This window comes from Mytilus galloprovincialis, chromosome 2 (assembly GCF_965363235.1).
Source record: "Mytilus galloprovincialis chromosome 2, xbMytGall1.hap1.1, whole genome shotgun sequence".
NCBI lineage: Eukaryota > Metazoa > Mollusca > Bivalvia > Mytilida > Mytilidae > Mytilus > Mytilus galloprovincialis.
Window position 1 is genome coordinate 106,229,449 of NC_134839.1, and position 24,908 is coordinate 106,254,356.

A 24,908-nucleotide genomic window follows, 5' to 3' on the forward strand; every position below is an offset into this window, starting at 1 on the left:
TCTGTAATTTTTCGAACCATCAAGAATGTTCTTTTTCTCGCCATAGATGTTCTATATCAGTTATTTCTCTAAACTTTTTGTTGAAATTTTGTTTTTGTTTTCAATGCTTTTTAGCGTCGTATTTATATTGACATTTTAACTTTTGTAATTCGAGCGACACTGCTTAGTCTTTTATAGTTTGTCGTAGCAAATTTAAAGCCTGTTAACTTTGATGATCTCATTATAAACACTGGGTTAGTTCTACTGCCTGTGGACGTTTCCCCAAGGTTTCACCAGTCACTCCTGTATTGATATAAAATATCGTTGATACAATGATTTTCTGTAAATGAATGTTGAATTATTCGAGTCCCTACGTTTTTTTCTACCCCAGGAACATATAACCTTACCCAGATTATTCATTTAACTTTTTGTTTAATTTTGTTGTTCGATTCTCTTCAATTTCACATTTGATTCAATACTTTTTGGTCCCAGTGACACCGATGAGTCTTGTTTATCAGGGTAACCAAATCATAGACCAGTTTTAGATCTTTAATGAATGTTTACAATCACTGGGTCGATGCCACTACTGTGGACACAATCCCTAGCACAAGAGTCAGCATATTTAATCGCTTGTCTAAAGTTTTGTCACACTCAGACATATTGGCACTCATACCACATATTTTTACATTTATATAGATAGTTTTAATCAAATTTTCAAAGAACTTTAACGCTGTTTTTATTTTGACCTTCCAAATTTTGTGATTCGAGCGCAGTTAGTTAGGTATATGTAGTCGAAATGCACGTTTGGCATACCAAATTATACCACTACCTGCCTGTAGTAGACAGTGCTAGTTGACACGAAATTTCATTGATATGGTAATTTTCTAAATATTTTAAAATGTTCATAAATTATTGAACTACTTAGTATTTGAATCTTTTACATCTCCAGGCACAGCTGATCTAAGTCAGGTTTGGTATTACTTTTTGAAATTTTTAGTTCCTTATACTACTCAATTTTGCACGAATATATTTGTTTTTGGACTTTCCAATGTTTTAATTCAAGTGCCATAGAATATTTTTATGCAGACGAAATTCGCATCTTGCGTTCCAAAACATAAACCAAATATCTTTGATGTGTTTTTTTCTTTCAAAGCACGATTGATCAATTCACTCTGGACTCAAAGAATCACGTATACTATTTTATAACTGTTAGAAAGCGCTTTTTGAGGAAGATATTTAAAAAAAATCAATGGATGACTGGAGTCTGGTTTTTGTATGTTGACTATGAAAGTTAACTCTATTGTTACGTAGCCTCATGCTGATTAATCATGAGCATGCACTAAATCGTATGTACATATATCACAGTTTTTCAAGGTGTTTGTGCTACGCCTAAATCTGATTTACAAAGTTTCTTGTTTGTTCTCCTGATTTCCCATGTGTCGTGGAATTTTAACTTAGTATGAACTTGCCAGACAAATACTAAGTTAATAAAATGAACATGTTAAGAGAAGCCAAAACGTTTCAAACATTTCAGTTCTCCAACGAGCGGCATTATATTATCAACCAACAATTTGAATCATAAAATGAAAGATGTGCAAAATTGCACGAATTTTGTCTCCGACAAACTACAGAGTGCCCTCATACATGGAAAATTAAAAGGGCAAGCGATTTCTTACCCATTAATATTATTTGAGTCGTTAAAATTCAAACGCTGGATTGCAAAATTCCTCATTGCATGTTCTATTTTATATGAAACACTTTATGTCAGTACCCATCTTGACGTAAGAATAGAATTAATATTGATGACAAGGGGTTTTCAAACGACCTTGACTACCCATTAGGGCCTTGCACGGTCGGTTTTATTAAGTCATTAACTGTTTGCTTGATAATACAATTCTTTCATAGTTTTAATCTGTAAACTAATTTAACTGATTATTGCTAGGCTGGAAGGAAAGTAATACTCTTGAACTTCATAAACTTCAACAAAATTGAAATAAATTAATAACCATCAGTGCACATTTCAATATATACAACTTGACCTCACTCTTCATGCACTAACTAAACAAACAAACAACGATTGTGTCATGTATTCACATTAACAAATTATAATACTGATATGCTAAAGTACAAACAAGCAGAATAAACAGCACAGTCAACGAATTGCAAAACAAAAATAAAAGAAATACGATACAATCACAATTTTGGAATGTCTCTAGGTTCGATACGCATGCTTTCTGGAAGTTCTTTCTTCCTTCTTTCTCTTTCAGCCTCTATTGCCTCGTGATAATATCCGTAGTAATCTCCTCTTCCTGCTCTCTGAGGAGGTGCCCAGGCATCAGACTTAGGCCAGGGATCTTGGAAGACATCTTTTGGTGGCATTGTTGGTAAATTCCTCGTGTATCCTCCTAGTCGGAGATCTGGAATTCCAGTCTGTTTTAAACCAACGTCCTTGTGGTAATATGCTGAAATACAGAAACAATATAATCATGCTTTTACCTGGAAAGTATGGAAACAACAAGAAAAATTTATTCAATTTAAAATGATACAACTCTAACTTATTATTGAAAATACGTAATTTATTTTACCTTCAGATTTTTTTCTTGAAACAAGATTACTCATAAGTGCAAATTTGAAAAAAAATGTAATAGATGGGGTCACTTTAAGAAATCATAATTTTAACACAACACACGACTTTATTAAAGAAAGAAGGTATTTCATTTTAAGAAACCGGATTCGTATGCAATCATAAGAAATGGTGCCTACCACCAGGTGTGTCTCTGTTCCTCATGAAATCCACCCACTGGTCCTCAGACTGCATGTCAATAGCATCACGTTTGGTATCTCGAGGTAAGGACCTGTACTGATGGTACTTAATCCAGTCTATCTCTGACGGAACGTAATGAGCCGCTCCCATGTAGATGTTAGACTTTCCATCCCCACTTAGATAGTTGTGGGTAGGTATCGGGTTGTGAGGTCCACGTTCAAACAGATTCACACCACCACTCGTACCAAATTCTTTACGATGCATCTTTATTATCTGAAGAACAATACATAACTGTTTATATCAAATACTAAAGACTATATATCAATAAACTAAACAAACATTAATTTCACAATAATAACTAGTGAGGTTTCATCCAAAATAACTGTGAAAGAAAAGGTTTCAATGAACATCTCGGAATCATTTGATTAAGATTCGTAGATTATATTATCTATATATCTTTAAAGGGGCACTAGCTACGAGATATATAAAAAATCTAAAGTTTGATTTTTTTCTGTTCAACCAATAATGAAAGTGAAATAGTGAAATAACAATTAGCTTTTTGACAGCTAGTGCCTCTTTAAAGGGGCACTAGCTGTCAAATTCATGGTCACCGATTTGACTGAAATTCTCATATTTGATTTATAACAATGTAAAACATTTATCCAAACTATCACAAGTCTAAAATAAACAGTTTACAGAGCATGGGGTAGATAATATATAGGTTCGTTTCGTGTGTATTTTAGTCCAGACGCCATCTAATTACCTACCGATTTGACCTCAGATGACCATATAAGCGACGTAAACATAAATAAAGATATGAATAGATTAAACCAGCACGTGCAATTGGATTTTTATAGGTCTGTTTGATTTGATTTTATTGATTAAAAATAGATGTTTCTCATTGTTTTTAACCGTATAAGAATGATTTTATGTGCATCGAATTAGTAATCAAATGATTTACCGTAGTTTCACTTTCATTGTTGACATTCTTTTTCTTAAAATAACCAGTACACGTACAATGCATGCGTTGTCAATCTCTATAGCTAGGGGTTAAATTGAAGTTCACATGAATACGGATTTAAAGAGGTCGACTCATTCACTTGCAAGTGAATTACTAATTATCAATGTTTCTTAGCGTCATTTCACAAAATTGAACCTTTTTGGCTGCAAAAAGTGAATTGTTATTTCACTATTTCACTTTCATTATTGATTGAACAGAAAAAAATCAAACTTTAGATTTTTTATATATCTCGTAGCTAGTGCCCCTTTAATATAATGAACGACAGTAACTTTATTTGATGACGGTTTGAACTTTCAACTAGAATTCTTAAAGGGGTAAGAACCTTATCATTTCTCGACCACTCTCATGTGATTAGTAAGTAAACTATAATAGATTTTCAAGTTATTCGTGTTTAACGAACAATTTGCTTTTCCATGTAAATCAGATTAATATATCTATAGAACACTTTTTTTCTTCAATCAAGTGAATTACCTTTTTTTTATCAAAGGAAACAACATATCAACTGTAATAGCAGCTAAGTGACATTTTTGTAAGATATTTAACAGTGGCAGTGAAATGATTGTCCATTTCTCCTAACAAAATTATACTACTAACACACTTTTTCTTATTTTATAGAAAAGAAATTACTTCGTAGGAGGCCGTTAATTGCCGAAACTAAAAAATATCAATTTAGATGTCAAGTTAAAAGAAATAAAAAGGCTTATCATAAATAACGCTGATAACATATCTATTTAATTTGATGTCAGTATTAAATGTGTGGAAGCATTTTACAAGCCAAAGAGCTGATCTGTCAATCATAGTCACCTTAGCATGTATGCATTATTTCTAATGCTTTGTAAAAGACCGAGCTGACCCTGGGAACAGTATATCAAACACTATAGAACAGAACATATTTTATTTCCAATTAAGGGCCCACAAGGGGCATACAGAGTATACATGAATAAGGCAAAAGAATATTGATTTGCATAGATACATAGATACAAACAATTTTTTTTTTTTTTACATACAGTTACAATACAATTACTAACTCATATTCACTTTAATAAATTTACCAACAGCATTAAGGACCTGATTGTCTTCACAGTTTAATAAATAAATAAATTTATGCTGATTATCAAGTATAGAAAAATTTGGAATTCTTTGACAAACAAAGTCAAAGAGAGCATCTCTATCTGATTTAAAATTTTCACAGTTAGTTAAAAAATGGATTTCATCTTCAACACAGCCAGAGGAGCATTTTTTGCAAATTCTTTCATTTCGTGGAATATTTGAAAAACGACCAACTTCAATTTGAAGCTTATGAGCAGAAATACGTAATTTGCATATAGATCTTCTAAAATCAAAGTTCTTAATTAAAGAAAGATAATTTTCATAACCAAAATTCTGCTTAAATTTCACATAATTAAACAGTTTTCCATCAGAAGCTGTATTTTGGCTAGCATACCAATTGCTAATATATTTAGTGTGAATTAATTTACTAGATATGTTCAAAAATTTATATTGTCCGAAATGTTTTACTTCTTGTTTAATTTCAAAAACTTCTAATACATTTTTAACAAATGAGAACCAAGAAGTTATGTTAGATTTGATCCAGACTGACCTGAATGTGCCAGTTCACACGGCAACAGTTCAGACCCAGAAAGATATTTCACACCAGACTGATACATCGTTGCCAAGTTCTTGCTCATGTTCATAAAATGCAACATGCTAAGTAGATTAAATCACTGATCAAATACCAATTTCGACATGAGAACTCATTTTGAATCCGCTAGGGTTTTTATTTACAACCTCCCTCACTCGAGGCGAGGAGTTTATTGAACAGAGATGTGCCATTGCATATCTTAATTTTTTATTTTAACTATAAATAATCAGTCAAGTAAAATATTTTCATATTTTTTTCAGCTCCAAATAATTATATTCCTTTTTTTTCTTTTTTTTTTTTTTTTTATTTAATATGAATACATTTCCTCTTTTGTAAGATACCTTTCTGGAGTCACAAAAAAAAATCAGTAAAATAACCCTCTGAAATACAGAGAGAAAACTTAGTATCTGGGAAGTGCTGATTATAGGCATGACAACTATCCTTCTTGTATTAATCAAATAATCATAATTTCACTGAACAAAATACGTGTTTTGTTTGTTTGTATGCTCTGCAAGATATTGTGCTTTTGGAAAAGTATCTTAGAGATGTTATTTTCTACAAATTCGGCACACGAAACTGAACACGGATTTGTTGACTATTGTTTAATAATTTCAGTCATTTTTCAAAATATAGGTATTCAACTTGTTCACATTTTGTTTAGAGGCCAGCTGAATTCTGTCTCCGGGTGTAGAATTTTCTCGTTGTGTTGAAGTCCCCTTGATGGCCTTAAGATGTTTTCTACTCTTTGGTCGGGTTGCTCTCTTTAAAACATTACCCATTTCCATTCTCAAATTTGATACGACATCTCAATAATGTCTGTCTAGGTTAGGCATTTTATAAATTGCCTAAAAATTCAGTCATTGTATAAAATGCCTCAACTCAGAAAATGCCTGCATCTATACAAGTATTAAAAATGAGCAAACCTGCCTCGCCCTCTACGGGTACTCCGGCTCCCCCAAACGAAAATAAAATTTGACCTTCGTGAAAAAGTGAATTTTTGCTGAAATTGGCGTAAAAACCAAGAATTAATAAACAAATCAATCAGATGCCATCATTTTTATATAGCGTCAAATTTGAATTATTTCCCTTTGTTATTGCATCGTTTTTAAAGGAATACTTGTTCTGCTTGTTAATCAGTCATGCTCCTATATTATTTGGGTTACAGCCTCTTTGAACTATGATTTGAACAATGTGATAATAATATCATTATATGTATTTTTAACAAAGTATCTAAGTTAAGACGAACGTCTCCTTACTGTATTGTAAACTTACCTGACAAGGTAAAGGTATGCCGTTATCACCAGGTGTCGTGATTAAGTGTACATTAGTAACCAATAATGTCAACATCCGGCGATCAATTGGAGATATAACTGTTTTAACCGGAAAAGAACGAATATCGTCTATAAACGTTCAGATTTTAAAAGGTAAAAAACAATAAACAATATGTGAGCACTATCACATACATATCTATCCTGATTGTGAGAATTTGATATAAGGCTTAGTATTCTTAAAAGCCGTATCATCACAAAGGATATCAAATTACATAGGGTTTAAATATCCCGACAGAATATGTGTATTGTTTACATTTAACATGACTCTAAAATTGATTGTTAAAGAAGTTGCATGGACGATGAGTATGTGTGGCGTTCGTAGTTCGCACTAAAATCTCATGTTATGCTTGGAAATTGTCTTTAAATATATGGTGACAGCGCTGTGACTGATATTCTTCATCTAGACTGAAATGTTATGAGTAGTTGAATAATGTAGGGTTATTGCCTGAATATTGGGGAATATTGTCCCGAGTAGAATTTTATATCGCACGAGCTTGCGAGTGCAATATATGTTCTACGAGGGACAATATTCCCCAATATTCATGCAATAACCCTTTTATTGTATAGCAATATAATATTTGAAAGTAAAAATTGGTTTAAACTAAGATTTTGTCGTTGATGACGTCATGAATTTTGAAGATTTATTGCACTAGTGCAATAATAGAATTTATTGCACGCTAACTTTTGGTTACTTTCTGTTGTAAATATTTTATTGCTATACAATAATAATAAATATATTTTTTTTTTATGTCAATAAATGTAAAGACGAATTTAAGCACTGATGTTTTCGATTGCACCATAATTGATTGACAAAATTACCATTGAACAAAGCATAAAAACACAGGATTTAAAACAAATTTCAACCTATATTCAAAATCAAGCGAACTGGGAAAGGTGTAAAACAAAATGTCACAAGTTTATTCACATATTAAACTTAGTATTAGCTTCTATATTTTTTTATTAGTTTACGTAAAAAGGCATTTTCTACGATTAGCTGTATTATTTATTTATAGCTGAACAATGTATAGAGCAGAATTCGGCACAAGTGGAGGTACAAATATTAGAGAGCGAGGGCCATACAACTCTACTCCGTTTTACAACTATCTCAGCGGAACTGGAAAGTCGCATGTCTACCGAGGTCCGGCATACTATGTTCCATCAGAGAACAGATGGATGGCATTCCACGAATACCGATCATTACCACGTGAAACCAAAAGAGATGCTATTCTGTTCGAGTCTGAAGATGATTGGGTGACCTATCAAAGGAAAAGGGATGCCGAACATCCACCTTCGGGTATGCAGATAATTAGATAATAAAATACGGACCATATATTTGTAATCGTAGAAGTATTCATTCTAGAATTTATCAACTGATTAAAATATTATGTCTTTCTTTAAAATGTGGTAACCAAAAAGGTGTCACTTAGAAATTAAAATTATTCCCATTTCGGACTTCCTGATTGGTATATCATGTTTCACTTGTAATCTAGAATATATGTCATTAACACCCGAGATTGAATATAATTAAAATATAAATTAATGAAAATGATATCTTTTGCATAGATATCTTTCAACATTCAGTTTCAAAATGGATTTTGTAGGTATATCTATGTCTGGTGTTCCAACACAATATACTGGTGTACCTGTTCCAACTTTACTACCATCGCAGTCTTCAGCGTGGAGTCGCCGTTGGACAGGATCAGGTTACTACTTACCTTCCGGAAATAAATGGTTCCGTGACCAGGACAGTCCAGGAATTCCGAGAGAATCAAGATTGTTTATTAACGAAGAGGATTGGATAAAATTTAAATATGCATCAGACAATCCTATTATGCCTAGATAATTCAGACATTATAACTTTTAATTTTTTATTGCAATTTCGATAACTTTTGAAAACAGCATAATATGTTGCTAAGTAGACTAACATACCTTAATGATATTTCCACGCAATGGGATATAAATGTGTTGTTTTTACATTTGTCATACCATTATCGGATAATGCGTGTGGTGCTGTCTTATAAGAAAGCTAGAACACTATAGTATATATACGACTCTTTGTTTCCAAAATGAATCAATTACGTATCAAAAGCGACTTTCGTATGACTTTCAATATAAATTAGAGAATATTATATTCAAACCAAGTATTTCTAGTAGTCTTTCACATAAAATGGTGGTAAACCATTTTTGTTGTTTTTGTTTATTGAATAAATTTGTTATCAGCATTATATATGTGTCTTTTATAATATGATTTTTTCTTTCTACAAATCCAAAATTCATTTCTTTTAATGGTAAATTATATTTCAAGTTGTAAATTCACAGTTATAGTAGGTATGAACATTAGTTACCTAAGATGCAAGTATAGTTAAAGTCTACAATTCATTCAAAATTATATTAGCTTTTGTATAAATGAATGTGTGGTATAGTTGAACCCTTTAATTTTGTCATTTATGATGTTACTATGGTATGACCAATTTAGCAATTTTATACGTAGTCTTTGTGACATCTTAGTTTAATCTTGAATTCAAGAAGTGTGAACAACTCATACAAAACGAATACTTATTTAAAACACTTGTTATTTTGAAAAAATCTAAAGGGAGTAATTTGATAGATTTAGAATACTTTTTTAGTTTCGAATTCGAGGGGCCAAAAACGTGTACTTTCCATAACTTTTCGTACAATTAACAAAAGAAAATATGAATGATAATGACGTCACACCAAGAGGGAGATGCATAGAATCTATAACCATAACACAGTTAAAGCAACTCGTAAAGGCAATGTGGTTGCTGAAAGGTCCATCATTTAGTAAAGGCAATGTGGTTGCTGAAAGGTCCATCATTTAGGGCACTGCGAAAGGTTGCTTTGTGTAAGATAAATTTTCATTTCTGTAAAACTGCATATTTCACCAGATGAAAGCACGTACCACAGTCAGCTGAAAATATCACATCCAAAACGGTTAAACTGTTGTTACATCTTGCCTTTATCCTCCTTTCTTATATGACAGAAAATGTAATTATACCAAACAATGAATATTGTATTGATAATGATACATTGGTTTGATAATTGCAAATGGTGCTATGAGTATAGTATAGTACAAGCCGATGTGATGTGATGTGATAAATGGACCATCTATCCATGTTCAGTTAAGCTGAGATGAGAGTGCACGGCCAAGAATGTATTAGAATTTATAATTTCATTCTTAAGAATTCAGCATTTACATTATACAACTACCTCATCGTTGACTGCTCTGTCGGTACAAAAACACAAAACTCTTGACGAGTACTTTTTAAAAATATATATTAGCACCACAATACCAAATATACCAATAAATAAACAGGTAGTGTTGAACTTATCTAGAAGCTAAATGAGATTAAAACGAAAGCAATGCATGCATGGATGGAAGTGAAAAGAAGGAAACAACTATACAGATGATTTTGAGGTTGCCATTATACACCGAGACCGCCCACTTGGTAACATTGGAGAATATATATGCTTAAAGGCAAGACACACATTGGAGGTACATTGATTGACATCTTTACAACCAATAAAGACGATATTTAAAGGTGTACTCTGATGGTTTCGTGGTGAGTCAAAACACACAATGTTTTGTTCAGCTCTGCCATATGGGAAACAAGTATAGTAAGTTTTATTCGAATGTCTGCTTTATCAAAAACTAACTGGTCAGGTTTAACATTTAACAACAAATAATATTCCTATAAAACAAGGGATAGACATAGGCGTGGTGGTGCGAGTAAACACACAGTTCTTGACATATGCGGTTTCAATATTAAAATCTGGGAACTAAATAGAATCTTAGTAAGATACCATATTGATTTAATAGGACTTGCCGAATCTTTTTCGAAAACAAATTCAAAACAAACTAAACTTTATTGTAGCAAAATGTTGATCAAATTTGAAAGATAAAGGGCATCTTGGAAGACTAATTATTTCAGACAAATCTCTGATTAACAGCATAGACGATATTTACGTATTTATATTTATTGAAAAGTTATCGGCTTTAAAACATCTATTTGTTCCGCCTACATTTAATCGACAGAGTAGACAAGAGCTAGTGAACAGTTCAATAAACATTTCACAATTGGTTCCAGTGATAACGACGACCATCTTAACTGTCACTATGCCCCTTTACTGGCGTCTCTTTACTTTAAAAAGTAGTGAATAACCAAAGGGCCATTTAAGGCTATCCTTTTTAATAAAGTGGAATATGGGCTGGATTTCACCATTATGATCGAAGACGACGATATTGACTTATTCAGTGATCACGTTATAGAAATCAGCAATTTGAAACTTACATGCTGTAAAAATACAAGCCGTCAAATAAAGTTGATTCAAACATGTAAATGACTAACCAACAAAATTTATAAGAAATTCATTGAATTCTTTCTTCCGAAATTTTTTGAATCTAATATACTAATACTAGTATTCTAAGAAATCGATTTTTTATTTGTTACTAAACTGTTCTTCTTAAAAGTGATATCAAAATAATAATCAGAACCCTAGGAAAGATTTTAATGTTAGAACCTGTTGACAAAGCAGTAATGTGGAAAATAATGGAAGTAAAATGTCCTTATTGGTTTTAAAGTTTTGAATTTTCAAATATTTTGGCTCATCACTGACGAGTCTTTAATTGTCGAAATGCGCATCTGATGTAAAAAGAATCCCAGGCTTAGATTACCTTAGCCGTATTTGACACAACTTTTTGGAATATTCGATCCTCAATGCTCTTCAACTTTGTACTTGTTTGGCTTTATAAATATTTTGATATGAGCGTCCCTGATGAGTCTTGTGTAGACGAAACGCGCGTCTGGCGTACTGGTACCTTTGATAACTATTGGTACTGTTATAATGATGCAAAAATTCGTGATATTTAAAGATAATATTTATTAATTAAGGTAGCACAATACAAAGATTTTTCATCCCCAACCAGACATCTTTAAACTGATGTAATTCCACTCATCTTTCTTTAAATTTTATAAATGAGGTACCAAAAGAAAGAAGAAGGATTAATCTTCCAAATTGTGATAATTTCATTATGACATAATTATTACATAATTAATTGTTATGTAATTAGTTGCCATATTGTGATGTCCATACTTGAATGAATTTAGCTTCTTTGTTATTCATAGCATCCCAAAATATTTTATAGATTCTTGCACAACACAGTTTGACCTCCAAAACTGTGTCTCAGATTTTTCCTATTGTATTTCATTCTCTCATAAATCTACAATGAAATTTGCAACAATAATTCAATTGGGTGTAAAATTTGTTCTATTGATGTTTTTGGAAATCTGAGACACAGTTTTGGAGGTCAAGCTGTGTTGTACCAGAATCTATTAAATATTTTTTCTCTTTATGGAGTATAAAAAATTCGTAAGTTGATTTACAAAAGGTGAAGTTGGCCAAAAGGCTTGATTGTAAAAAGAAAAAAAAAAAAAACATCTACTCGTTAGACGACAGTACCATATATGCTATCCAGCATAATTTTCATATTTGATAAAATGTGCTTTTTATAGGTAACGACCACAGTTTTAGAACAAGGCGGTTTTGTCGCTGGAGTAATTAGTAATTCGTGTATTAATATTTTGTTCATTTTGGAGATGACATATACGATAAATGATTTGTATTTAATATGCAGACTTACTTTCCCTCTCTTATCACATTTAGTTCTTGTTATTATTGACTTGATGACTGAACGTTGTGACGACATAATGAACTAACAAATGATCTTTAAAGCTAGTATAATGAGAAGAATTTTTTTTTTAGATCTTTCATTTTTATATGCTATATATTAGCACTGTTTTCTTTTTCGTTTGTTAGGGGTCGTTTAAAAGGGTTGGGTTATGGGCTTTGCTCATTGTTGAAGGCCGTACGGTGACCTATAGTTATTAATGATTGTGTCATTTTGGTCTCTTGTGGACAGTTGTCTCATTGGCAATCATATCACATCTTCTTTTTTATATTGAATGTTTCATTTTGTTCTATGCTGTATTGAAAATCGGTGGAAAATTTTTATTTCTTACTACACGATAAAATATTTAAGCACTGATAACTTCACCGCGTATATGTGTAAACTTACCTGGCAAAATTAATGCATGATTTCAGTATTACGATATTTAGTGCTTTACTTGTGGCCCTGTACTATTACAGCCACTCATTATAGTGTTTTTCTATGGTAAAACATTTGTATTCTTGTCATATTTGCTAATCTTCTTTGTCTATATTCCTTTTGTGTTTCTTTGTTAGATATGACGTGGTCTGTACTTATACATCCCGTCATTGTTTAATTGTACTATGGCAACAGTTTTGTTTGTATTCTTGTCTTTCATTTTCGCTAGTGTGCTTTGTCTCTATGCTTTTTGTGTATCTTTGTTACATATGACGTGGTTTATCTATACATCCCGTCATTGTGTTATTGTGCTATGGTAAAAAAAAAATGTATTCTGGTCTTTCATTTTTGCTAATGTGCTTTGTCGATATGCCTATTTGTGTTTATTGTTACATATTTGTTTGTTTTTAGAGTGATATAGATTTTAACACAATGTTGACTGCTGTACCCCAGTTTTTGACATTTATACCTATTATGTCTGTTTGTTTTGTTCACACATGGTTTTCAATATAATTGACTTTTATTTGACTGTCGTACAAGTGGGATGTTAAGCTAGCTATAAAACAGGTTTAATCCATCATTTTCGACATAAGAAAATGCCTGTACCAAGTCAGATATATCCTTTCGCTTGATGTTTTTGAGCCTTTAAATTTTCCATTTGGTAAAGGACTTTCTATTTGAATTTTCCTCGGAGTTCGGTATTTTTGTTATTTTACTTTTTGCATTCATTGATTGGCTACATTCTTTGATACGCAGGGGCGTAGCTAGAACGAAACAATGTACAAGCAACTACCGCGAACACGTAAAAATATTTGGGACCCTTTCATGCAGATTTTTTTTTCTTTTTCGGTTTTCGGTCATAGGACGGTTAAAAGAGGAGCAACATGTAGAAAGGACTTATAAACAATTTATGAATGAAAACTATTAATTAATCTTCTGAATAGAGTAAATCATGGTAAATTGAATACATAAACAACACATTTTTGTGATACCGAAATTACTCAAAATTGTCCAAAATCTGCTCTTCGGGTCTAGGCAGAAACGAACTTCTCTATTACTTTGTCAATATTAACACTGAATTCCCGATGAATATGCAGTAATGCTAGAGATGATAACCTGTCGTTGTTCATTGTTGATCGTACATTTGTTTTCAACAGACGTAGTACCTTGATATATCTCCACGGTAGCACTCGTGAGGTGTTATAAATCAGCGTACGTGTTCGCCATCGAGCGACCTCCCAATTGAATTCGTCAAAATTACATGCCAGGTCAGTTTCGTATGTCTCAGACAAAGTTGAGCTTTCTTCGTTTGTTATATTTCCAACAACACAAGGAAGCAGATACGGCGCAAAGAAGCGATTTTCTAATAACACCAGACGCGACTCACTCTCCAGTTTCATTATCATATGGTCTATGAACGCAAAATATAATGAGACTTTCCAATACTGTTTTGGCGTGTTTGCAGGGTGGTTGGGTCTTGTTGTTTGTCGAACACATAAGTAAAATGTGCTCCGAAACTACATGCCTTAGACTGAAAATAACAAATTCAAATCTTGTAAAAGATACAAGTTACTGTCCGATTTTGTCATGATCTCCAATAAAACTTTTATTTTGAAACCAAATGCCGTTATTTAATAACATTTCATTAATTTAAAAAAAGTGACAACATATGTGTTTCCTTTAAACATTTAATTTATATTTTTATTTTACCATATTTTGTTGGCATGCTGAATCGATGTGCACGCAACTGCGTGTTAGCGTATAGGCAGCTACGCGCCTGATACGGATTGATTGTGTATTGTATCTGGTGTCTTTGTAACCTGCGTTATCGATCTTCCAGTATTCATCTTTACCTTATCTGACTTCTGTTCAACAAATCCAGAAGAAATTCTGCTCAATAAAATAAAACATTGGTATTGTGTTGTAAGTAATTGACTAAACTATAAAATTTCATAACTGACGATAAAGACATCCATTAATCTCTACAAACTGTTAGACATTTATGAAACAGAGATCACCCTTTATTAGGCGAAAATCAGACAAGCAGTATGAAAGATGGAAAAATAAAATATGGTCGATAAACCAAAAATAACATTTCAAATTGCACACTATGTTTAAATGATCAAATTTCTATATCTACAAAAGTTCATGCATGCTCAACACGATATATATGATATGAGAATCTGTACATCATTGTACACAATCACAGACATTTACATTTATACATAATATTTGATCCAATGTACATAACATTTAGCACCAGGTTAGACAAATTATCCTGATCAAAAAAAACCTTTATATATTACTTATACAGCAACAAGCAGACTTTGTTTTAAGTTATTCATTAAAAAAACCACATTTTAGTATATAGTCATAAATTTGTTTACAAACTCTTAATTATTTGTTCGCTATATTTTGAATATTTGTCTAATATAATTCATCAAATTATATATCATTATATAATATGACATTCTAATGTTTAATTTAAGTACAAAACCGGGAACAGTATACTATAAATATGTTCCTGATAAAAATAGACTACCATTTCGGTCAGTTTGTATATAAGATTTTCTAGTAGTCATCGATTTCAAAATATAAAATAAAAATCATTAATAAGAGTGACAGGTGTATGTCAAACTATGTCAAGCTGTTGGTCGTACTGAATTTAAGATTTTGCTTGCATAAATCATACGCAACATGTAGTTCAGGGTCTGGCTCATTGAATTCAACACAAAATTTTCTTTCATTTCAACAAAATCATTTAGATATGCCATAAGAGAACCACTAACATAGTTTAGACCGGACACTTTTGCTTTTCACCTCCTATTCGTCAATTCCTACAAACCAGGTGGTAAGTTACTTATGTCTCTGTTTCCAGGGGAAAACAAAGCAATGGTATATAGGAACAAACCTAAAATAAATATAAACATTAACATTCGGTCAATGACTAGAGCTAACTGTTGCCATTCTTGTCTGATATAGTCTCGTCTATCTTGTTCCGCCAGTCGTACTTCATTCCTTTCAATAGTTTGGTTCACTTTATGTAAAACTTTAAGGAATTGATTGTCACAACTTTCTCCATTACCACCGGTGCTTAATTTTCCTGTATAACGTGTTGAAATTCCACCATTTTCTGAAGACTGGTCGTCATACTTATAATAGTCACTTTGTGGCACAGGAACCTGAAAAGAGATGAATTACTTGTGAATATGTTTCTGAAAAACGAACTGTAATTATAAAGTAGTAAATCAAACAGACAAACAAACTGCAATTTTAAATTTTTTTTTTACCAAAGAAGAATAAGCAACCTGTACTGTACATCGTTCTAAAACAGTAAAACACAACTCAAACAATGACAGGTAGTGAAATAAGTATTGTTCAATTGCAGAAAAATTTGGTCTAATTATTAACGTCTGACCTTTGCATATCTAAATTCGGTCATGTAATGTCTCAACTTTCTAGACTTTCAAAAGTTTATACCCTGGCAATTAATGTCTAAACTTAACCTTTATATATTTATACCCTGGCAATTAATGTCTAAACTTAACCTTTATATATTTATACTCAGGCAATTAATGTCTAAACTTAACCTTTATATATTTATACTCAGGCAATTAATGTCTGTCTAAACTTAACCTTTATATATTTATACTCAGGCAATTAATGTCTAAACTTAACCTTTATATATTTATACTCAGGCAATTAATGTCTAAACTCAGGGCTGCTAATGTTTATACTCAGGCAATTAATGTCTAAACTTAACCTTTATATATTTATACTCAGGCAATTAATGTCTAAACTTAACCTTTATATATTTATACTCAGGCAATTAATGTCTAAACTCAGGGCTGCTAATGTTTATACTCAGGCAATTAATGTCTAAACTTAACCTTTATATATTTATACTCAGGCAATTAATGTCTAAACTCAGGGCTGCTAATGTTTATACTCAGGCAATTAATGTCTAAACTCAGGGCTGCTAATGTTTATACTGAGGCAATTGATGTCTAAACTCAGGGCTGCTAATGTTTATACAGAGACCATTGAATATATAAACCCATGCCTTTGAATGTTCAAACTCTAATATATCAACTCAGACATTTTGAATTTCTAAAATCATACCTTTAAATTCTAAACTCAGATATTGAAAATATAATCTCGGGCCTTTAAAACTCTAAAGGCCGTACGGTGACCTATAGTTGTTAATGTCTGTGTCATTTTGGTCTTTTGTGGATAGTTGTCTCATTGGAAATGAAACCACATCTTCTTTTTTATATTAGTCCTTTACATGTATAAACTTGTCTAAACGATGACATTTTACGTCTAGATAAATGCAACAGTATTAAACCGCTGTTCAATATTCATGCATCGATTAAGCGTCACAAAACAAAAACGAGGGAAACAAATGCGCGGATCAAGCCATTTTAAAAAGGGGGGTTCCCAACCCAGGACAAAGGGGGGTTCCAACTACATGTCCCCATTCAAATGCATTGATCGGCCAAAAAAGGGGGTGGGGTTTCAACCCCCGGAACCCCCTGGATCCGCCACTGAAACACATCAATTATAAACAACAGAATAACAAAAACATTGAACTGTAAGAAAAAAAACCCACCACCAACATACATTAGTTAATAACAACTGACATATTCCTGACATAGTAGAGGACATTTAAAAAAATGGTGCTATGAACCTGGTTTAATGGCTAACCAAACCTCCCGCTTATATGTTAAAAATACCGCTAAAATGATAACATTAAGTGACAGGAATACAGTACAAATAAACATAAGAACACTCAGGACAGTGAAATATATAAGATAACTCATACATTTGAAAGCCTAAATTTAGTCTTTTGAATGTCTTAACAGCGGCAATTTCATAGTTCTGACCAAAGTCGGGCCGCTGAATGTCTAATACTAGAATTTGAATGTGTATACTCGGACCCTTGTATGATTCAACTTGGGCCATTGAATGTCTGGATAGAGATCTCTGAATGAATAAATTCAGACCTTTGATTGTGTATAGTTGGCAATTGAACTTCTGAACTATTGCATGTTTAAACTCGGGCCTTTGAATGTTTGTTTCGCGGGGACTGTTAGATGTGTTTACTTAGGCCGTTGAATGTCTAAATCCAGACATTTGAACGTCTTAATTCGGGTCATAGAACGTCCAAACTCCAAGGTCTAAAACCGGACCATTGCATATGATATTTTAATCTGCAATAAAACAATAACATTTATGTGAACGTATAACATAATTTTTGCTATGGGAATACTAGAGGAAGACCTAATCAAAGAACCAAAAAAACATCGAAATAAAATGAATCAATATTCTCACATTCTTATATGTTCGTCTGTGTTTTGAAAGGGAATTTTAATTAGAAGACAACTTATAGGAATCTGAAATAACTATGATCGATTCGTTGTATTACATATTTGTTTATGTCTACGTACCAACATGGGATTGTAAAAAATAGTCGAATTATTTTTGTTTGTGCTCAAGTGTGAAATTATTTCACACTAATCTAAAATGTTTTCAGAAAATATGATTGCAGGCATTTCTGTGTTATTAACACTCTGTAACATCCGAATCCTCAAGGATATTAATATTTTTTCATAAAAACTTCTCGTCTAACTTGAAATTTCTGTGTTTACGTAAAATGTTTGAGAAAAAGAAAAAAAAGAGGAAAAATTAACTTATTGTTAATTATAAATTAAATGTTTACAAAACTGAATTTTTCGAAATACTTAATAATTTTCTACCAGAGGAATAGACTAACACTAATTATAACTTTAATTTACCTAACATTTAGGAATGTTTGGTACTCAATACTCTTCAACTTAGAATTTGTTTAGCTTTTTTTTTCACTTTTTTGATTCGATCGTCACTGAGGACTCTATGTTAAGCGAATCGAGCTTCTGGCGTCCATTATTTCAATCCTGGTATCAATGAGTTTATTGTACTTTGAAATCAATAAAATAGACTGCCGTTTCAACTATCTCAATCGTGTCATTTAAAGTGGTCATGTAAATACAAGCTATTCAAGATCGATCTATAAAATGTTCGGGTAAGCTGGTGAGTTGCATAAATAATCTATCCTTTAATTTTCGTACAGATATTTTTCATTCCTTGTCCCAATTTGTTTTCTTCTACATATGTTTGAAATTTAAATATAGTATTACTATATTCAGTTGGTTTGATATGGCCATATCTATAAATTAACTGTTTACAAAAATTTTGAAATTTTGAAATACTAAGTCTTTTCTACATCAGGAATAGATTTTCTTAGCTGTATTTGGCAAAACTTTTATCAATGTTGGTCATCAATGCTCTTCAACTTCGTACTTTGTTTGGCCTTTTAAACTTTTATGGATTCAAGCGTCACTGATGAGTCTTTTGTCTACGAAACGCGCGTCTGGAGTAAATATACAATTTAATCATAGTATCTATGATGATTTTATTTACCCCTTTTTGTAAAGTTACGTCATTAAAATTTTGCCTAAATTCAAAATGAGATATGTTGTCGTTAATAATCATTGTAATGAAATTGATTTAAAGATAGATTTGATACGTCATCGCCACATGCCTTTTACTCTTAAAGTATGCCTTATCAAACATAAGATAACTTATGTTTTAAAAAAAAGAAGTTTTGTATCATTTAAGAATATCGTCTTGAACAGAGCAATTAGGCTATTTGTTATAATAATCCTATAATAATACAAAAGCAATAATAAATTTAGTTTTCTGTCAACTCTCGATTAAATAAACATACATATCAGATATAAACAACTAATTCATAGCTCAATTGCTTTCTATGTTAAATTCTGCAATTTCAAGCATTAATGGCTACTTTGTCTTAAATTCAAATAAAGTGGCAGTCGTTTCATGTCAAAACTATACCTTTTCCTAACTTGTGCTAAAAAATTCAAGATACCGTTAATTGCATATAAATATTCTCATCATAGATACCTTGATTGAATTTTGTATTTACACCAGACGTGCGTTTCGTCTAAAAAAGACCCACCAGTGACGCATTAGAGCACACCGGAAGTTTGATAGTACCAATACCGGTACTTCTGATATGAATAACAGGGCAAATGCGGCCGCCTTTTTTTTTTTTTTTTTTTTTTTTAAAGTTTATACACTTCTTAATTATCTCAAAGAACCTTCCAATAAGGGTTCTACAGTTAAACCAAGTCATCAGCAGGCTTTCATTTGATACCAAAACTATCCAAATACTTCACATATTGACAAAGATAATGCTAAGCTTAGAAACAATTTTGTTTTAAATATGTACTACTTTCTTGTGTGTTCTTTCGGACCGGACCTGAATAAGTAGTTCTATACCATAAGTAGATATAATGTACTAAGTATCTATTTATTTTTTCACCACTACAGCTATCTTTTTTCTTTCTGCAAGACACTTAATGTTATTAATGCTGTCTAACGATCATTTGAGTTCTTGTAAACACTAATGTCTTGATCAAGGTTTTAGTGATGGTCGTTTTGACAACCGATGATCAATCATCCAATTGATTTTGGAAAAAGTGTATATAGCCACGGTCAACATAATCCAGATACACTCACAAATAAAAACGGAAATAGGGAATATGTCAAAGAGACAACAACCCGACATAAGAGCAGACAACATCACCAATGGGTCTTCAACGCACCGAGAAAATCCCCCACTCAGAGGTGGTCTTCAGATGACCCTTAAATAAAATAGTGTACTAGGTCAGTGAAAATGGACGTCACAAGGAAGCTCATTTAACATCAAACTGATGTTAATACCTTGATATGTGCCAATTACAACACTAAAGAACATAATTTTTACAATTGTTGAGAAGTTTTCAAACATTTCCGATGCAATCTACATGTAAATTATCAGGAATTCGTACTGATTGTCTGAGTAATATATCAGTTTATCGGTAGCATGTGCATTTGTATCATGCAAAGTTGCTAAAATTATCAAAGTAAACATAAAAAGCGTAACATGTTTGATATGTTTAAATTACTTAAGGCGCCAATATGTTAAAATATCAGTGCAAAGATTACTTGTTAAAACATTTATTGTATACCACAGTATACCACTAAGATAGTCTAGATCATTATGTATGTGCTACACTGATCCGGAACATGTCATAATTAATGAGCAGACATCATCCAAAGTCAACCAAAACATGTCCGGTTTGAAAATTAAAATAAAGGTGAATACACCAAAAATCAGTTTAAATATAATCAACACTAAATTGAAGGATCACCAGATCAAAGTCAAAATCGAAATGACACAGAGTAGTCATATAAAGAATAAAGATTTCAAAATACTTTCTAAACGGAAAGCGGGCTCGAGTTGGATTTAAGAAAAGTGTAAGTTCATGTTCTTTATTCATGTGAAGCTGTTTTTTTTGGTGAAACTAAGCAAATTCGGGATGAGACAAGCTGAACAGATCAACGAACCATCTGTTTAAAGTTTTATTGTCATCTTTCCTAAAAACCATCAAAATAAATGCGTTAAATTAGAAGTTAAAATCTGAATTTAGAAAAACATGATGTTATAACAGGATTTCAAGGATATCACGAGAAACTTAAAACCTTAGTCGAAGCAAGAGAGTCAACAAAGGTATCAAATGATCTATTGACTTGAATTTAATGTTGCAGAGGCGGATTTAGGGGGGGGGGCAGGGGAACCGGGCCCCCCTTTTTGGGAAAAAAAATTGGTTGCTTATATAGGGAATCACTGAAGCGTGACTGGAGCGGGCCCCCTCTTAGGCAGTCAGTGGGCCCCCACTTATGAAAATTTCTGGATCCGCCACTGTGTTGAACAGATATTCGCTTGACTTTATTCGAATACACTGTTAAATGATATTGATATCAAGAAAAAATGTCGTTTTATGTTGTTTTATTTGGTCATGAAAAGAACTGTTCAAAGTTCACGTTAAAAATTTGAAATTTAACCGATATTATCAAAATCTACCATGAAAATATCTCGCCCATCCCTGCCTTAACAGCCATTGTATTTACGAGACATTGTTCAAGCTGTGACTCGCACTGAGTTTACATTTGCTGTAAAGGTTATCTATTGTGACCCAACAACATCCGTAGACAAATCAATAAACCGGCTTAAGACCATCTAATTCAGACAAATCAATCAAGCATGCTCAGACATTACAATTGTATATTGGTCTTGAAAATAAACAACCATTTGGCTGTCTTCCTTAAACAGGAAGATTAGATTAACTAGTTAACTTAAACAATTGCCTTCCTGAGAATAGATAAAGTTTAAATATAAGTGTGATGACTGCTTATTTAATACCATTTTGATCTTATCAGGTGATACTACAGTACTTATCTGATATAAAAAAGGTAAATCAGTAGAAAATAATCAAACACTGTCAAAATACAAATCTAATTCTGATTATTTATAAGAATGCTTTTGAATTACATTTCATGTGAAGGCCATTCATGTATTAACTTGTAACATTATCACGTTTGAAATTATCAAGTTTGCTGAATTAATGGTTTTTGGGAGAATATAATAATTTTCGGCATTAGCTTTATTGTTTCAGGTTTAACTTTCTCAAACTATTATTATAATTACTTTCATTTTGTTTTACTTTAGGCTGTACAGTACTCCACCTTAAATAATATTAACAGTACCAATCATACTGCACCAGAAAGGCATTTGGATGGGAAACGTCTCTTAAATAATGCTCGAGGCAAAACACGTTTGAAACAAAATAAGAAATATTAACGTTAAAGAGCTAATAAGACAAACTAGAGGCTCTTAAGAGCCTGTGTCGCTCACCTTGGTCTATGTGCATACATGTATTAAACAAAGGACACAGATGGATTCATGACAAAATTGTGTTTTGATGATGGTGATGTGTTTGTAGATCTTACTTTACTGAACATTCTTGCTACGTACAATTGTCTCTATCTATAATAAATTTGGCCCTCTAGTTACACAGAGGAAAATATTTTGTAAAAAATTACAAAAAATTATAAAATTAATGAAAATTGTTAAAAATTTACTATAAAGGGCAATAACTCTTTGAGGGGTCAACTGATCATTTAGGTCATGTTGACTTATTTGTAGATCTTACTTTGCTGAACATTATTGCTGTTGACGGTTTATCTCTATCTATACTAATATTCAAGATAATAACCAAAAAACAGCAAAATTTCTTTAAAAATTACCAATTGTGGGGCAGCAACCCAACAACCCATTGTCCAATTCATCTGAAAATTTTAGAGCAGATAAATATTGACTAGATAAACAATTTAACCCCTTTTCAGATTTGCTCTAAATGCTTTGGTTTCAGAGTTATAAGCCAAAATCTACATTTTACCCCTATGTTCTAATTTTAGTCATGGCGGCCATCTTTGTTGGTTGGCCGGGTCACCGGACACATTTTTAAAACTAAACACTCCAATGATGATTGTGGCTAAGTTTGGTAAAATTTGGTCTAGTAGTTTCAGAGGAGAAGATTTTTGTAAAAGACTACAAAATTTACGAAAAATTGGTAAAAAAATGACTATAAAGGGCAATAACTCCTTAAGGGGTCAACTGAGCATTTTAATCATGTTGACTTATTTGTAGATCTTACTATGCTGAACATTATTGCTGTTTACAGTTTATCTATATCTATAATAGTATTCAAGATAATAACCAAAAACGGCAAAATTTCCTTAAAATTACCAATTCATGGGCAGCAACACAAAAACGGCTTGTCCGATTCATCTGAAAATTTCAGGGCAGATAGATCTTGACCTGATAAACAATTTTAACCCATGTCAGATTTGCTATTTATGCTTTGGTTTCAGAGTTATAAGCCAAAATCTACATTTTACGCCTATGTTCTATTTTTAGCCATGGCGGCCATCTTGGTTAGTTGGCCGGGTCACCGGACACATTTTTTAAACTAAATACTCCAATAATGATTTTGGCTGAGTTTGGTAAAATTTGGCCTAGTAGTTTCAGAGGAGAAGATTTTTGTAAAAGTTAACAGACGACGCCGGACGACGACGGACGACGGACGCAAAGTGATAGGAAAAGCTCACTTGCCCCATTCGGGCCAGGTGAGCGAAAAAGACGTAAAGTATATTCAAATCCTTTAGCTGAAAGTGAGTGTATCGTTAAATAACGAAAGTAAGACCACTGTATACAATTTCGACAAAAATAATTTGACTAAAACGACAAGAAGACAAACATCAGGCCACAATTCAATTCTTGAGAAAAAAAAAACACCACGCTATATCAAAAAGCACGAACTCTCCTAAACTCCAGGGACAAACAGAAGAACTCCGGAATGACAAGTCGATTCTGTTACATATGTCACACCCCTTGTGTTGCTATTAGTTAATAAAAATTCGATAAAAGTCTTGTTCTGTGCTGTCCTGTTCAAGCAATAGAGGACGAGAATGTGGCTACCACATATCCGCGGTCATCTGTAATATTGATTTTCAATATAGGTCAACTAAATCATGATGCGTTCATAAAACGTTAGAAGGGATTGCTTCAACTTTTGACTTTGAACTCCTGGATTAACGTTATTGTCAGCAACAACCCTTTTTCGAGGAAATTATAATAAGAAACGCAAGCTTTGGATAGCGTATCAACTATGTGATATATATATAGGCTCTATTTGAATGTTTCTACATCGAATTGGAAAATGTACAATTAAAAAACTAAAATCATTTTTTTTGTCGTAATTTGTTGTTTGCAATCGACCTTCATTGGTTATTTTCACTGTAAGTCTATATATGAGATATCTATGGTATCCCTGGTTTTAATTTCTCTAGTATAGATGCGTTCAATTTAGTCTCTTAAATCCAAATATTGGAACTAAAATCTAAATAATAAAGATATCTTCTTTTTATTTTTTTAGAAGATCATGTATGAAGACAATAGCATCAAATGCAAGCAACAATTCAAAAAGAGGAGATACAAAGTTATTTCTTATAGGAATGCCTTTTTCAAAACGTAGCACATTAATTGTTAATAAAAAAAAATCAAGCACAATGATCATTTCAGCTTCAGAAAATATTTG

General features: G+C 32.3%; 3 protein-coding genes across 6 annotated transcripts in view; 1 reads left to right on the forward strand and 2 right to left on the reverse strand.

Moving 5' to 3' along the window:
* Positions 1–2,050: 2,050 nt before the first annotated feature.
* On the reverse strand, positions 2,051–6,832 carry LOC143065274 (uncharacterized). Its single transcript, XM_076238745.1, has 3 exons — positions 6,679–6,832; positions 2,743–3,016; positions 2,051–2,441 (listed from the first exon to the last, which is right to left on the reverse strand). Exons 1-3 carry the CDS (start codon positions 6,751–6,753, stop codon positions 2,173–2,175), a joined length of 618 nt encoding a protein of 205 aa, XP_076094860.1. The 5' UTR covers positions 6,754–6,832; the 3' UTR covers positions 2,051–2,172.
* LOC143065275 (uncharacterized) lies at positions 6,709–8,962 on the forward strand. Its single transcript, XM_076238746.1, has 3 exons — positions 6,709–6,830; positions 7,751–8,031; positions 8,339–8,962. The coding sequence occupies exons 2-3, from the start codon at positions 7,758–7,760 to the stop codon at positions 8,578–8,580; spliced, it is 516 nt and encodes a 171-aa protein (XP_076094861.1). The 5' UTR covers positions 6,709–6,830; positions 7,751–7,757; the 3' UTR covers positions 8,581–8,962.
* Positions 8,963–14,357: 5,395 nt separating this feature from the next.
* LOC143065277 (neuronal acetylcholine receptor subunit alpha-10-like) overlaps positions 14,358–24,908 on the reverse strand; it is a 95,831-nt gene continuing 85,280 nt past the window's right edge. For all 4 annotated transcript variants that reach the window (XM_076238752.1, XM_076238750.1, XM_076238751.1 and 1 more), the window contains exon 8: positions 14,358–16,043. In XM_076238752.1, coding sequence (XP_076094867.1) covers positions 15,699–16,043 — 345 coding nt within the window. In that variant the 3' untranslated portion in view covers positions 14,358–15,698. The remainder of the gene's footprint in view (positions 16,044–24,908) is intronic.